Genomic DNA, 16590 nt, shown 5'->3' with positions numbered 1-16590 from the left:
GATTGCTACATCTTTATGTCCTTGCTTCCTGTAACAGCCATTCTCAAGGCAGTGCTTCCCAGGTGTTTACCCGATGTGACCCCATTTTAATGCCTCGGACTTTGTGCGAGCCTCCCCCCCCCCCCCCCCCCCCCCCCCCCCCCCCCCCCCCCCCATTTTGGAGAGAGGCAGGAAGTTGTTGAGCGGGAAGGGGGTCTAAGAATGCGCAGCCACACATCTTCTACAGCATGTTGCGATAGGGCCTCAGAACAGGTGACTAAGCCATTCCCAACAACAGGAAATAAAACACAAGCATTTGCAGGGGCCTTGTTGCTGTCTGTTGCAGAACCATTGCTGCCTCGGAGCTCGCAGGCAATAATAATAATCTTTATTAGTGTCACAAGTAGGCTTACATTAACACTGCAATGGCGGTACACTCCGGCGCCTGTTTGGGTACACGGAGGGAGAACTCAGAATGTCCAGTTCACCCAACAAGCACGTCTTTCGGGACTCGTGGGAGGAAACCGGAGCACCCGGAGGAAACCCACGCAGACACGGGGAGAACGTGCAGACTCCGCACAGACAGTGACCCAAACCGGGAATCGAACCTGAGACCACTGTGCTACCATGCCGCCCGGGTAGTGTCGCGACCCACAGTTTTGGAGCCCCCCCCCTCCCCATTCTGAGGTGTTTGTCATGGCTCACTGAGTTACACTCGTTCCTCGTGCCAGAAGGTTCTGAGTTCAAGCCCCACTCCAGAGACTTGAGCATAAAACAAAAATCTAAGCTGACACTTTGACGCACGACTGAAGGAGAGCTGGTGTCACAGGGATTGTATCCAAAGCATCACCTGACCACCGGGTAAGAAATAGAGATTGGTTGAAAAATCCCCTATAGTCCAGAGGCTCCAGAATGATCACAGTAAGAAGTCTTACAACACCAGGTTAAAGTCCAACAGGTTTGTTTCAAACACAAGCTTTCGGAGCGCAGCTCCTTCCGGAGCTGCGCTCCGAAAGCTTGTGTTTGAAACAAACCTGTTGGACTTTAACCTGGTGTTGTAAGACTTCTTACTGTGCTCACCCCAGTCCAACGCCGGCATCTCCACATCCAGAATGATCGAACGCCCAGCCAAACAATTCACATTTTATCGCTAAAAATATTCAAATAATTCGGACTGAGAGAGCTAAAACCAATGGCTGCCAATAAAATTGCCCAAGTCATTTCTTTGAGCTGCTTACAGTCCCTTTGTTCCTCCTGTATTCTGATTAACAAATAGAACTTGAAAATCAAATTTATAATGTAACATAAGCACCTATAAGTGTACCAAAAAAAAGGTCTACCGTTATATGTAAGGAAGTTCCAATGCCCTCAGCTGTGTTCTAGTTATAGGAGTGCTGATCACATGAGAGCAATTTGTGGTGTAAAATAGTTCTTTAAGTGTTTCTTTTGTCATGCATTCTTTCCAGCCTGTTTGTTGAACAACTAGAATTGACTCCACCTTGAAGTGTTTTTTACTGGCTTACTGATTGGAGCAAATAATTAATTACGGCAGGTCTGTTAATGTTTCAGTTCAGCCACAGTAAGGTGCATGCGCTAGTTGTCAGCGAAAGCAGCAGGTATTAATTGGGGCAAGGTCGGGGCATTATTCTTTGGCGTGTGTGGGGGGGGGGGGGGGGGGGGAGGAAAATGGGCTCTGCATCTGTTCTCTGCGTTATATGAACAAACTTTTACATTTTAGAGTACCCAATTATTTTATTTTTCCAATTAAGAGGCAATTTAGAGTGGCCAATCCACCTACCCTGCATATCTCTTGGGTTGTGGGGGCGAAACCCACGCAGACATGGGGAGAATGTGCAAACTCCACACGGACAGTGACCCAGGGCCGGGATTCAAACCCGGATCCTCAGCGCCGTAGGCTGAAGTGCTAACCACTGAGCAATGTGCCGCCCAATATGAACAAACGTAAGGAAAGACTGGCTGTAGATTCCTCCTTAGCTCGATGAATGAGCAGTGAGTTGTAGCCAACTCATCTTCTCTTTCGCAATGACTGCCCTGTGTCATTTCCATCTTATCTTACTTTTAACGAGATCCGTTTCATCGGTCACACGTTTCCAGCCGACCATTCTGTCGGGTTATTTTCTTGAAACTAATCTAGTTCAAGCGGAAACATTGAACAGTGGAGTGACTGAAATTTCCAGAGACGCAGACAGGCCGTCCCCTGTTGCTGCACCTCCCCAAAGGAGCAGCGCAGGCAATTAATGTCAGTGAGGCTGCTTACTCTCTGTACAATTAATAAATTGATCAATGTGCCTTCTTGCTTGCCAAGGTTGTTCACCCGACCTTCCCTTCTGGAGGTTGTCATTCTAGTGGCGGCGGTGGCTCAGGTGGCGCAACGCTCTCACTTCCGAGTCAGAAGGTTCTGAATTCAAATCCCACTCAGTCCTGAGCACAAAAAATCCAGGCTGGCATTCTAGCTGAGGGAGGTGCCGTCTTCCTTGGGGAACTATCTGCCCCCTCGGGCGGAAGTAAGTGATCCCGTGGCACCGTTTGGAAGAAGGAGATGGGTGTTCCCAGTGTCCAAAGGAAAAAGCAGATGATTGAGTCATTGTTACGTCGCCGTCTGTGTGAGCTCGCTGAGCTCATGGTGGCTGCTGAATTCCCTGCCTTACGAAAGAGGTTGCGGGATCCTTCGTCTGCTTGGAGTGTCTTGCCCATGATGAGTATGGTTATGTACTGTCTGAGGAATTGAAACTGTGCAGTTGCACCCAGTGCCTTATGCAGCCTGGAGCTCTGTGGTTTTGGAGCTAATGTTTATGTTTCTATTTGTAGCTCACGAGGGAATTGCTCAGCGGAGCCCTGTGGTTACAAACTTTTGCTTTTTGAATCTTCTGTCATCATTTAGTTCCTTATACAGTCGCAATGCACCGTTGTGCTTTTGCACAACATGACTTCGGAAGGAGAAGAGAAAGCTCAAATGATTCTGAGTTGGAGCAATGTGTCCAAACGCATTAACATATTTGGCTTCAAGTGCATGCCTCTTAGGAACAGGAGCAGGCATATTTCATCCAATGGCCCAACCCTTTCAACTTTGTTTTACTTATCTCCAAACACCTAATCTTTTCTTTCTGAAGGAATGTGTCCAGTGGTAGCACAGTGGTAACGTTACTGGACGAGTAACCCAGAGACCTCGACTAAAGCTCTGGTGAAATGAGTTCAAATCCCACCACGACAGCTGGAGGAATTTAAATTCAATTACCGAATCTGGAATGAAATGTTAGTCGCTCTAATAATTATCGTGAAACTACTGGGTTGTCGTTTAAGGAAAAGAAAACATCTGGTTCAGTAAGCACCTTCGGAAGGTCATTCTGGGATTGGAATCTGCAGCCCTCGTGTGACTCCAGATCCACAGTAACAAGCCAATTTGTGACAAATCCCTCCCTAACAGCACTGTGGGTGTACCTACACCATATGGACTTCAGCGGTTCAAGAAGGCAGCTCACCCACCACCCTCTCACAGGCAATTAGCGATGGGCAACACATGGTAGCACTGTTGCTTCACAGTGCCAGGATCCCAGGTTCGATTCCTGGATTGGGTCACCGTCTTTGCGGAGTCTGCACGTTCTCCCCGTGTCTGCGTGGGTTTCCTCCGGGTGCTCCGGTTTCCTCCCACAAGTCCCGAAAGATGTGCTGTTAGGTGAATTGGACATTCTGAATTCTCCCTCCGTGTACCCAAACAGGTGCCGGAATGAGGCGACTAGGGGCTTTTCACAGTAACATCATTGCAGTGTTAATGTAAGCCTGCTTGAGACAATAAAGATTTTTTTAAAAATATGTCCCAGCCACCCATACTCACAACCCGAGAGTGGATTAAAATTTTAAAAAGAAATCTGCCACTTGTACTCATTTCTTGCTGCACCGTGTACCACTTCAGGAAGCAGCTGCTCCGTCTGAGTGAGCCAGGACGTTACTGAAACCATTCATCTGGGTGTGATTTTCATTTCTTAACGTGTCACTTCTCCATTCCTCACTGTTTCCAATTTACACAGAGCTACACTGACTCCAGACACGCCTTACAGATTCTTGCTTGAATGATTCAAGTCGGCAGCCATCTCCACCTCCCAAATGCCTGCTGCGCCTGCTTTGCAGATTCGAGTCCGTGTTTACCACACATATAAAAACGTAAATGTTTTTAGGACTGGTGAATGTTTATATAAACCCAGTCATCACTGTACTTGTGTGCCTAGTTTTGGTACATCGAACAATGATATTGATGTTTAACCTTCGGAACTTGACTAATATTAACAGGATAAGGAAGCACATAGTTCCTTCCTGAAGCGAGGGGTCAGACATGTTAGTGTGATTCTGCCATTATATTTGTACCATAATGTTAAGAAATAATTGGCGGGATTCACCGTTCCCCGGCGCAGATTTCGTCATTGGCGATTGGGCGGAGAATCCCTTTGAAGCCGAAATCGGGGCGGTGCCTGTTTGATGCAGGTTTTGTATCCTGCACCCCCTCCGAAATGGCAGCATCGCGGAGCACATCACACGCCGTTGGGGCGGCCTCAGCGTGTCACCCCGAAGGCCTGCCGCCGATGGGTCGAGTTCCTGACTGCGCGGTTGACGTGTGGTCTCAGCGGTCGGGAACCCGGCGTGGCGAGGGGGGGTCCGTGAGAGCTAGTGGGGGGGGGGGGGGGGGGCAGGTCAGGTCCGTGCGCATGTGCAGTCACGGATCCAGCCATTCTCCGGCCGTTTTTATTGTGGGAGCTGGGGGTTTTACGTGGCGCTGCTGCAAGTGCCTCACTGGTCGCAGGATCGGTTTGGGTACGGCGCCGATATTTTTGACGTAAAACGCCTCTGATCCTCCGCACTTAGGCTCAAAAGCGGTGAATCCAGCCCAATGTTTGTGGCATCCGCAGAGACAGCCACAAAGCTCAGTTCTCTGCTTCTGTAAACCCGTGTGCCAGGCAGCTCCATTATTCTTTGCAAACCCGGTTTTGAAAATGCTCTGGCACCGCCTTTTTTTTTTTAACCCTTTATTCTTTCACGGGAATGTGGGCGGTCGCTGGCTGGGCCAGCATTTATTGCCCTTCCCTAATTACCCTGGAAAAGCGTGACCTGCTCGGCAATCTCAGAGGGCAGTTCAGAGTCAACCACAGTGCTCAGGCTCTGGAGCACTAAGTAATGGCGGCAGATTTCCTTCTCTAGTGGATGTGAACTAGATGGACATTTACAATAATCCACGAGAGTTGTCTTGGTCACCATTACCGAGACCAGCTCTGTATTCCAGATTGTTTATTGATGGAATTTAAATACCACCAGCTGCCGTGGTGGGATTTAATCCCCTTTTTCCAGAGCGTTAGCCTGGGGCCTCCGGATTACTGGACGACCCCCCCCCCCCCCCCCCCCCCCCCCCCCAACCATCTCTTCCAAGGGTTTAGACCAGAAAGTAATACGCGAACACACAAATTTATGCAAGATCAGCCATGATGGCGTAAATTACATTTCCCAAAATGAGCCGTCGGTCCTAATTGTCCTTGAGAAGGTGGTGGTGAGTGTCATAATATACACACCAGTATATCATGGTGCAGACACACACACTGATTGACACACAGCAAGACCAATCAACACACGCACAACACCGCAGCCAATCACCAGTTAGAGCACACTCACTATAAAGACAGAGGGCATCAATTTTCCCGCTCATTAGGGATGCAGCCTCTCAGAAGGACAGAGCTCACAGCTTACAGCACAGATCTTCACCATGTGCTGAGTTCATAGACTGGTTAGGATAGGCATAGGTTTTTAGTTTAATCTAACATAGTGTCGACCCACAGTGAAAGTATGTTCAACAGTTTCTAGCTTAATAAAATAGTGTTGTACTCTTTAAAGTGTTAGTAGCCTGTATGTGTTACTGCTGAGGGTAAACGCAGTCTCCACGGATCCAGAGTACTCAACACATCAGTGAGCAAGCTGCCTTGAACCGCTGAATTCCATGTGGGGCCGGTACATCCACAGCAAACAATCCGGTGTGGGGTTGGAGGAAAAAAAGTGGAAATAAAGGACCACAAAGGGTAAAAGAAATGAAAGAACCAGGAATAGCGAACCATGGTTTGGGGCGTATGGAGGGGGAGGTTTAACGATCCGCCTTTGATATTCTAAAAAAACGGTGTAAAGCTTTGCCGGCCCAGTAGCTGATGATGCAGCTGTATCCAAACATCGAACTCAAAATTCATGTGATTATTCTATTTGGTGCTTGAGTCAAAGTTGAGGTTTGTGTGCTGGAATGCCAACAACACCAACACCACCAGTTCTTCCAGTTACTCAATAAGTTATTTCAGTGACGAGTCTTGGTTGACTTGGGTTCAGAATTTAGAATAATTTGTGCAAACATTGCTGCTCTTCAAAGCAAAGCCCAGATATTCTGTTCTCCAAATCGTTGGAGGTGTCCCAAGAGGTGTTACAGGACCCGTCTGAAGTTCCGGCACATTGACTCGGAGCCATCCAGGAAGCTTCAACTTCCAATAGGCAATTTCCCTTAAAAAGTCTCCCAAGTCTGATTTGGAGTCGGAGACTTTGAACATTTCCAACTTAACTGGGTAGTTATCCACCATAAGTTCTGGTCTAACTCCTGGATAGCTATACGACTGACCAACTGACCACCACCACAAATTCCTCCCGCCCCCAACAGCCAGCCAACCTGATATGAATACCCCCCACCACCTAATCCTCTGCCCCCTCCCGACCCGACTTGACCAGCCCCACCACCACCCCAGACCCCCTTACCCACTTAGCTCAGCCACCCTACAACATTCATTCACTGACGCACTGCAAAGCTGTTTAAATGTGCCAAAGCAGTGGGTGGCACGATGACGCAGCGGTTAAAGCACTGCTGCCTCGCACGCTGAGGACCCAGGTTCGATACCGGCTCTGGGTCACTGTCCGTGTGGAGTTTGCACATTCTCCCCGTGTTTGCGTGGGTTTCGCCCCCACAACCCAAAGATGTACAGGGTAGGTGGATTGGCCACGCTAAATTGCCCCTTAATTGGAAAGAAATAATTGCTACATTTTAAATAAATAATTCATGTTAAATAATGTCCCAAAGCTGTTTATTGTGTTAGTGAACACTTACCGTACTGCAGTAGCTAAGGCAGTAAAAATGCTCCTGCGTGGATTCCCTTCGCTAATCTCGGCGACAGAGCTCTGCAGGATCCTCCAGCCGATAATTAGCCAGAATAATCGGAGGAAGGTTAGTGGGCTGCTGTTTTTATCTCTGATCGGGTCAGAAATTGGGGTTCCAATCCTGCCGAGAAGATTTGGGCCGTTATTCCAGCCATTCGGCGTCTGATGGTGCAGATTTGTCTTTGTGTAGCTTGAGGGAGCTGTTCTGTGAAACCCCATTGATTTACAGTGTGGGAGGTCCAGTCCTGTGTCCACAGAGTGGCCTGTGCTTTTCCAAGCCCGGGGGGTATGTATCCTGACGATGAGCACAATCGGATCTGAAGTACTCCTCCTCTGTGGCACATGAAACATTGTTTCCTCGGGCAGCACGGTGGCGCAGTGGTTAGCACTGCAACTTCACGACGCCGAGGCCCCAGGTTCGATCCCGGCCCTGGGTCACTGTCCGTGTGGCGTCTGCACGTTCTTCCCGTGTTTGCGTGGGTTTCGCCCCCCACAACCCAAAGATGTGGGCAGCACGGTAGCATTGTGGATAGCACAATCGCTTCACAGCTCCAGGGTCCCAGGTTCGATTCCGGCTTGGGTCACTGTCTGTGTGGAGTCTGCACATCCTCCCCGTGTGTGCCTGGGTTTCCTCCGGGTGCTCCGGTTTCCTCCCACAGTCCAAAGATGTGCAGGTTATGTGGATTGGCCATGATAAATTGCCCTTAGTGTCCAAAATTGCCCTTAGTATTGAGTGGGGGGAGGGGCAGCATGGTGGCCTAATGGTTAGCACAACCGCCTCACGGCGCTGAGGTCCCAGGTTCGATCCCGGCTCTGGGTCACTGTCTGTGTGGAGTTTGCACATTCTCCCCGTGTCTGCATGGGTTTCGCCCCCACAACCCAAAGATGTGCAGAGTAGGTGGATTGGCCACACTAAATTACCCCTTAATTGGAAAAAATAATTGGGTAATCTAAATTTATTAAAAAAAAAGTATTGAGTGGGGTTACTGGGTTATGGGGATAGGGTGGAGGTGTTAACCTTGGGTAGGGTGCTCTTTCCAGGAACCGGTGCAGACTTGATGGGCCGAATGGCCTCCTTCTGTACTGTAAATTCTATGAAATAAAATGTGCAGGTTAGGTGGATTGGCCACGCTAAAATTGCCCCTTAATTGGAAAAAATGAATTGGGTACTCTAAATTATTATTTTTTTTTTAAACATTGTTTCCTCTGAGGTGCCTTTTGGGAAAGCACATTTGAATCTGTGCGTTGATGTGCAAGGTGAATGCATTCCTGTCTGTTACAGGTCTCTGCAGCGTCCAGAATAAGCTGACCGTTGACTATCAGTGGGACACAGACGTGCTGTTTCAGCAGTGGCCAAATGTAGACACAATGTATCTCCAGCAGCCGGACACCGTCCAGATGATTGTGAGGGTAAGAACTGAAGTCGGAAACGATTGCAGGAAACAAATCTGAAGTCTAACCTTTTGCTTCCTCGCAGCATTTCTTCATCTGTTATTCTTTTTCAACCGTCCTGTGTTCTTCGCTATTCTCATTATGCCGGCCTGGCACATTTCAACTTGCTTCATTCCTGAGTGCTCCTCCTTTCTGTGTCTCCGGGATATGTGGTGCTGAGTTCCACCCTTCCAGAAACCTGGTCGGGACTCCGTCCGTGACCTCTGACCCAGAGCAATGTGGTTCACTCTCTGAAATGAAAGACACGGCAAGCCACTCAGTTGTACAGGGCTGTGCGATAAATGCAGACCTTGCCTGTGACGGCCGTGCCCTCTGAATGAATTCAAACAAAAATCCTCAGACTTGGTGAGTCCAGTCTCCAGAGGTGTTGCCCGTGGGGACTCGCGGTCAGTTTGCAGTGCTTGGGTCATGCTGCAGGACTGGTGGCTGGAGCAGGGAAGGGATCTGGTGGGTATTGAGTGGGGCGGTGGTTTATTCAACGCAGGATTGAATTGGGCAATGATGGACGAGCGAGGGAGGAGGATTTTTAAAATTTTAATTTAGAGTACCCAATTCATTATTTCCAATTAAGGGGCAATTTAGCGTGGCCAATCCACCTACCCTGCACATCTTTGGGTTGTGGGGACGAAACCCACGCAGACACGGGGGGAATGTGCAAACTCCACACGGACAGTGACCCAGAGCCGGGATCGAACCTGGGACCTCGGCGCCGTGAGGCAGCAGTGCTAACTCACTGCGCCACCGCGCTGCCCATGGGAGGAGGATGTTTATGGGCTCTGTGAAGGACAGGCAAAGTACCTCCGTGTCCTGTCAGGTGGTAGAAACTGACTTATCAATGGGGTAGGTGTCTTCCTTCCACAAAGTCCAAAGATGTGCAGGTTAGGTGGATTGGTCACGGTCAATGAGCGGGGCTTGGCGCTTTTTCAGGGTGCTTTTTCGAAGGGTCGGTGCAGACTCAATGGGCCGAATGGCCTCCTTCTGCATTGTGGGGATTCTATGGATGCTAAAGTCCTGATTCCATGGGAAAGTAGGCAGCTAAACTTTATTCCCTTCCCCTCCCATCATTACCCATTTGGTTAACAGTGTGGGCACGTGGTCAGCAACCCTTGGATGACCCTTACCAAAATCAACATCTCAGCTGGGGAGGACTCCAGCAAGATACCATTCCCTTCCTCAATCCATAACATCCTCTCAATGGGGCAAGGGAATATGGTTACTCTGTAACTATCCCTGCCACTCTTACTCTCACAAGCACTGAGGCAATATTTCACTCCATATCCCATGAGCCTTTCTGAGAGTATGCTTTTGCCTCTGCTGCAGGTGGTGTGGGCTGGCTTAATATTTAATAAAGTCATTTAATGGAGAGAGGTAACCAAAGTTACTTGAAGTTAATACACAAGACCATAAGGAATAGGATCGGAAGGGCAGCACGTTGGCGCAGTGGGTTAGCCCTGCTGCCTCACGGCGCCGAGGTCCCAGGTTCGATCCCGGCTCTGGGTCACAGTCCGTGTGGAGTTTGCACATTCTCCCCGTGTTTGCGTGGGTTTCACCCCCACAACCCAAAGATGAGCAGGGTAGGTGGATTGGCCACACTAAATTGCCCCTTAATTGGAAAAAATTATTTGGGTACTCCAAATGTTAAAAAAAAGTAATAGGATCGGAAAAAAGGCCATTCGCCCCCTCCAGCTTGCTCCACTAGTCACTAAGATCGTGGTGGATCTAACCTTAACTCCACCTTATGTTGCTGCTGTATAGAACCTTAGTTAGGCCACACTTGGAGTATAGTGTTCAATTCTGGTCGCCACACTACCAGAAGGATGTGGAGGCTTTAGAGAGGGTGCAGAAGACATTTACCAGGATGTTGCCTGGTATGATGGGCATTAGTTATGAGGAGAAGTTGAATAAACTCGGTTTGTTCCCACTGGAATGAAGAAGGTTGAGGGCGACCTGATAGAGGTCTATTATGAGGGGCATAGACAGGGTGGATAGTCAGAGACTTTTTCCCAGGGCAGAGGGGTCAATTGCTAGGGGGATAGGCTTAAGGTGCGAGGGGCAAGGTTTAGAGGAGATGTACGAGGCACGTTTTTTACACAGAGGGTAGTTGGGTGCCTGGAACTCGCTGCCGGAGGAGGTGGTGGAAGCAGGGACGATAGTGACATTTAAGGGCACCTTGACAAATACATGAATAGGATGGGAATAGAGGGATACGGACCCCGGACTTGTAGAATATTTTAGTTTAGGCGGGCAGCATGGTCGGCGTAGGCTTGGAGGGTCAAAGAGCCTGTTCCTGTGCTGTACCTTTCTTTGTTCTTGCCTAACTCCTCTCCCCCTCAATACCCTTGTCAATCAAAAATCTGTCTAATACAGCATTGAATATGTTCAGTGATCCCGTCTCCACTGCTCTCTGGGGGAGAGGATTCAAAAGACTAACAAGCCTGCGAAAGAAGAAATCTCCATCTTAAATGGGAAGTGCCTTATTTTGGGATTGTACCACCTTTGTTCCAGACGCCCCCAATGAGGAGAGGTGTACGCACTCAACACCTACCCTGTCACGCCCCCCCCCCCCCCCCCCCCCCCCCTCACTATCTGACATGTTTAAACTCCAGTGACCAGAGGCACAATCTGCACAACCTTTCCTCATAAGACAAACCCATCATCTCAAGAATCAGCCGGGCGAACTTGCTCTGTTTAATGCTCCGTATCTTAGATTTCCCGAGTGACCAAAAAAAAGGTCACGAGGCATAGGGATTAGGTTTGGGCTGGGGTCAGGGGTCATTAGAAAATCTAAAAGAGATTTTGTGAATCATGTAAAAGGTGGAATTGAAATTGGTAAATATAATATATATATATTTATATTTTCTTTTTTATAAATTTAGCGTACCCAATTCTTTTTTTTTCCAATTAAGAAGCCAATCCCTAACCTGCACATCTTTGGGTTGTGGGGGTGAAACCCACGCAGACACGGGGAGAATGCGCAAACTCCACACGGACAGTGACCCAGAGCCGGGATCGAACCCGGGTCCTCAGCGCCACAGTCCCAGTGCTAACCACTGTGCCACATGCTGTCCAATATATTTTTAAACTTCTCTCCTCCCACTCGTGCATCGCACTTCCTGTATGTCCCACTAGACTAGGTGAAGCTGTTAAGAACCAAGGGGAGATGTGTTGAAAGTAAAGCCTTCCCCGGTTTCCCCCCACAGTCCAAAGATGTGCAGGTTATGTGGATTGGCCTTGATACATTGCCCTGAGTGCCAAAAAAGTTAGGTGGGGTTACGGGGATGGGGTGGAGGCCTGGGCTTAAGTAGGGTGCTCTTAGGCAGCACGGTGGCGCAGTGGTTAGCACTGCTGCCTCATGGCACCGAGGTCCCAGGTTCGATATCGATTCTGGGTCCATGTCGAGTTTGCACATTCTCCCCGTGTTTGCGTGGGTTTCGCCCCCTCAACACTAAGATATGCAGGGTAGGTGGATTGGCCACGCTAAATTGCCCCTTAATTGGAAAAAATGAATTGGGTACTCTAAATTTATTTTTTTTTGAAAGAAAAAAAAAGTAGGGTGCACTCTCCAAAGGCCGGTGCCGACTCGATGGGCCGAATGGCCTCCTTCTGCACTGTAAATTCTATGATTCTAATTTGTAGCTTTGGGCGGCACTTGTGTGATTGAACTTTTGACTCTTAAAATGCACAACTGGTGCTGCATTCAAGTATTCAACTTGAGTCTTTCAAAGACTTCTCTCTAGCTAAAAACAAAAATCCCATCCCTTTTATCTTACGAAAAGATATTCCTCCCCCCCCCCCCCCCCCCCCTCCCCCCCCCCCCCCCCCCCCCCCCCCCCGCCTGTCTCTGGTCCCTATCCCCTCTGCTACAAGAGGATCGTGGCTCAGTTCAGAGGGTGCATTTTGGAGGAGCTGCGTGTGACTATTATCTGTGCATGTTTCAACTTGTCAGAAAATTCCAACTTTCCACTGGGAGCCGTCCAGGCTGCTGAGAGGTGAAAATGTTGTTGACCGTTTTGAACATTCCACGGTGCGGGTGTGGACTTTGTAGCTGACGTCAATTCCGCCCCAGGCTGGTAACTGTTTACTCCTTCATGGGATGTGGGTGTCACTGGCTGGGCCAACATTTCTTTGCCCATCCCTAATTGCCCTCAAACTGAGCGGCTTGCGGGGCTGTTTCGGAGGGCAGATGTGAGTCTGGGGCCACGTGTTGACCAGATCAGGTGAGGGCGGCAGATTCCCCTCCCTAAAGGGGTTTTTACAACAATCAGTAATAGTTACGTGGTCGTCATTACAGAGACTAACTTGCAATTCCGTAGTTTCATGAAGTAGCAGAATTTAAATTGCACCAGCTGCAGTAGTGGGATTTAAGCCTGTGTCCACAGAGCACTAACCTGTGGCCCCTGGATAACTAACCCAATGAACATTACCACCATTTCCCCCGAGTGCAAAGAGTAATCAGCTCTTTACCACCCCTTCAAATGTCAATCTTGAGTGATTTCACAGATATTTGATCGACAAGGGAGGTCAAAGGTTATGGGGGGGGGTGCGCTCAGGTCGGGAAGTGGAGTTACGGTCAAGGTCATGGTCTTATTGAATGATGGAACAGGTTCAAGGGGCCGAATGTTCCAGTACTATTTCATACGTTCTGATCAGAAATCAGTCCAACTCCGGGACCTAAGTTTGTAATGCACGCTTGTCACCTCAGCTTCGCACGCTCAGCTTCATGCCTACGGCCACACGTTTTGTGATATCTGAGAGATGTAATCGTTGAGCACAATCTGCCTTCAACCTGCTGCCCTCGTGACGTTTCTGTGGCATCGTCACTCACTCCTCTTATTTTACCCTGTGGAAGATTGTGGACCTGAAAAATCTAAACTTTAATCCTCAACCCACACGGAACCATCTGGACATGGCCAGGCAGGCAGGGACGTCGTGGGGGTGGCGGGGCTGGTGGGAAGGCGGTTCAGGAATTAGCTCAGTCCTCTGGGTTTAGGGAGGGTTTTCATCAGCCAGATAGCCAACACTTGTTGCCGCAGCTTCTGTGAAGAGTGACCATGGGGTGGATTAGACGAGGACAGGACCAGATGTGATCGTGATTCTCTGACGTTGAAATCTAATTATGTGACAAATGTCAAACTAGCAGACGTTGGAGCTGCCTCTCAGTGTGAAGTGTGTGCAAGAGGCGACATGGGAAGAGAATCTAAATTTATCCATCTTGTGTATCCATGTCTCTGCCGCACCATTGGTGGCCATCTTCCGGTTGCCTGAGCCCTAAAACCTGGAATTTTCTTCCTTAACCTCCCCGCCTCGCTCCTTTTTAAAAAATGAATTTAGAGTACCCAATTCATTTTTTTCCAATTAAGGGGCAATTTAGCATGGCCAATCCACCTACCCTGCACATCTTTGGGTTGTGGGGGCGAAACCCACGCAGACATGGGGAGAATGTGCAAACTCCACACGGTCAGTGACCCAGAGCCAGGATCGAACCTGGGACCTCGGAGCCGTGAGGCAGCAGTGCTAACCACTGTGCCGCCCTATCTTTAAGATGCTCCTTACATTCTTTGATCACCTGCCATAATATCTCCCTAAGTGGGTCTAAGTAAAGCTTTGATTGATAATACTCCTGTGTAGCGTCTTGGGACATTATAGCACATAGAAGGAGTTCTATGACTGCAAATGGTTGTTCTCAACCGCACGGTCTAAATGTAGTGGAGAACTGGGGTTTCTATGGTATCATATCGGCACGTGCTTTTAATCATGAATGTGCAGATGCAATGCTAGTATATATCAAAGCCAAGCTAATATGTGATCTCAAAAGCTTCATGTTTGCTAATTAACTGTTAAATTCCATGTAACTGTCAACCCTATTCTCATAGGGATGATGTCATGAAGCTCCTGGCTCCTTGCCTACGCTCCAGCTTGAGATGAGCTGAGCAGGTTAATGGCCAAGCAGCCGGGAACTACAGAGGAACACAGTGCAGATGGCTTCAGGGGCTTGCAGAGAAACTGCATTGGAAATGAGTACAGCACCAGAGGCCATCTCTGGGAATCTGGGTTCGGTTACCTCCATGTGTAAACCGAGAGATGCCAAAGCCCGTTAATAACATGTTGCCCTGTTGCCGATTGGCCTGTTGTTCCACCGTTTCTCATCCATCTCTCTTTCTCTTTCCCTGCTGCACCAGATCAACAACAAAGTCTGTGGCTCGGTGAGTTTGCCCCAAAAAGTGGCCAGGAATGCGGAGCAAGCACAGGAGCTAATTCTACAAAGCGAACTGGGGGTGAGACAGCTCCAGGGACGGGTGATCAAGAAAGCCATCCTGTCCCCCAGGACCGCCCTCATCAATTTTCTTGTGGAAGAATAACGTTCTTCAAACGTTGTGTTGTTTCGGACTTGAGGTCACTTCAAAGCGAAGGCCAACAGTTCTCAACCACTAACTCATTACTTGGGCTCCATTTGCTACTTCCAAGAGCTGTGCCCTGAAGCTCCAGAGACGATCAAACTCGTGACTCGGATTTCGCAGTTACTTCTTCAACTCTTTCCTCAAGCTTGTGGACCTTCAGTTAGAGTTGGGAGTGATTGGGCAGTGAAACTATTGCACGATGAAATGCTGAGGACAATGGCACCGATCAGTTAGTTGTTTGAGCTGGAGAGAAGCGCGAGAGATGGAGAATGGCCAACAGCAATGGACAGCAGACCAAATTATTTATTGAGTCAAGAAATCAAAGCAATTTGGCCTCAACTTTATGGTGCAAAATTAGTGATCATTTCTAGACCGACATTCTGCAATTTGGCGTTCCAATCACGGTGAATTTAATAAATCTCAAATCAAATGGAACAACGTACTAGGTTTTTGTTTTGATACCAAAGTCGAGGAATAATTTGGGAAATTCTAAAATACAATTCTGCCAAAAATGCGATGTGGTGCCATGGCTGTTAATGCAGAAGTCCGAAAGAAAGCAAAGTGAAGGGCAGCACAGTGGCGCAGTGGGTTAGCCCTGTTGCCTCACGGCGCTGAGGTCCCAGGTTCGATCCCGGCTCTGGGTCACTGTCCATGTGGAGTTTGCACATTCTCCCCGTGTTTGCGTGGGTTTCGCCCCCACAACCACGGGCAGCAGGGTAGCATGGTGGTTAGCATAAATGCTTCACAGCTCCAGGGTCCCAGGTTCGATTCCCGGCTGGGTCACTGTCTGTGTGGAGTCTGCACGTCCTCCCCCTGTGTGCGTGGGTTTTCTCCGGGTGCTCCGGTTTCCTCCCACAGTCCAAAGATGTGCGGGTTAGGTGGATTGGCCATGCTAAATTGCCCGTAGTGTCCTAATAAAAGTAAGGTTAAGGGGGATGTTGTTGGGTTACGGGTATAGGGTGGATATGTGGGTTTGAGTAGGGTGATCATGGCTCGGCACAACATTGAGGGCTGAAGGGCCTGTTCTGTGCTGTACTGTTCTATGCTCTATGTTCTAACCCAAAGATGTGCTGGTTAGGTGGATTGGGCACTCTAAATTGCTCCTTAATTGGGAAAAAAAAAATAATTGGGTACACTAAATTTAAAAAAAAAGAAAGCAAAGTGATGAGTTTATTTAAGGGAAGAAGCCTCTTCCTCCATCTGTAATTGGCCAAATTAGAAAGAGACAAGAGCTGCAGTGACCATCCCTTCAATCTGTTATGTGAGAAAGTTCTAATAATAATTTTTTAATAAATGTTTTTTATTGGGTTTTTGAACAAAGTATATTTACCGTTATGTTCACGGAATAAGACAGAAGGGCACACACAAACATACCAGAAAAAAGTAATAATATAAAATAAAGTAATTGTTAAGGTTTTATGCACCAGCTCAACAGCAGCAACTCTGTACAATTGGCAAAATTATTTACAACACATAAGTAGGCATCTGTTTGTGCGGGGCAGGGAGGCGGGGTGGAGACTGGGGAGGTAGATATACATTTGGGTGCCGGAGAAACAATTACAGAGGACAATACTCAAAT

The 16590-nt window shown here is 48.5% G+C and overlaps 1 protein-coding gene across 2 annotated transcripts in view; it reads left to right on the top strand.

The window, feature by feature from the left end:
- The window catches only part of lars2 (leucyl-tRNA synthetase 2, mitochondrial), a 103270-nt gene extending 87821 nt beyond the window's left edge, over positions 1–15449 (top strand). For both annotated transcript variants that reach the window (XM_038796576.1, XM_038796577.1), the window contains exons 20-21: positions 8444–8571; positions 14793–15449. In XM_038796576.1, coding sequence (XP_038652504.1) covers positions 8444–8571; positions 14793–14972 — 308 coding nt within the window. In that variant the 3' untranslated portion in view covers positions 14973–15449. The remainder of the gene's footprint in view (positions 1–8443; positions 8572–14792) is intronic.
- Positions 15450–16590: the final 1141 nt, after the last annotated feature.

The sequence above is a fragment of the Scyliorhinus canicula genome, chromosome 5 (genome assembly GCF_902713615.1).
Source record: "Scyliorhinus canicula chromosome 5, sScyCan1.1, whole genome shotgun sequence".
NCBI classification, from domain to species: domain Eukaryota; kingdom Metazoa; phylum Chordata; class Chondrichthyes; order Carcharhiniformes; family Scyliorhinidae; genus Scyliorhinus; species Scyliorhinus canicula.
The sequence above is the reverse complement of the archived record's forward strand: the minus strand, read 5'-3'. Positions and strand labels throughout refer to the sequence as shown.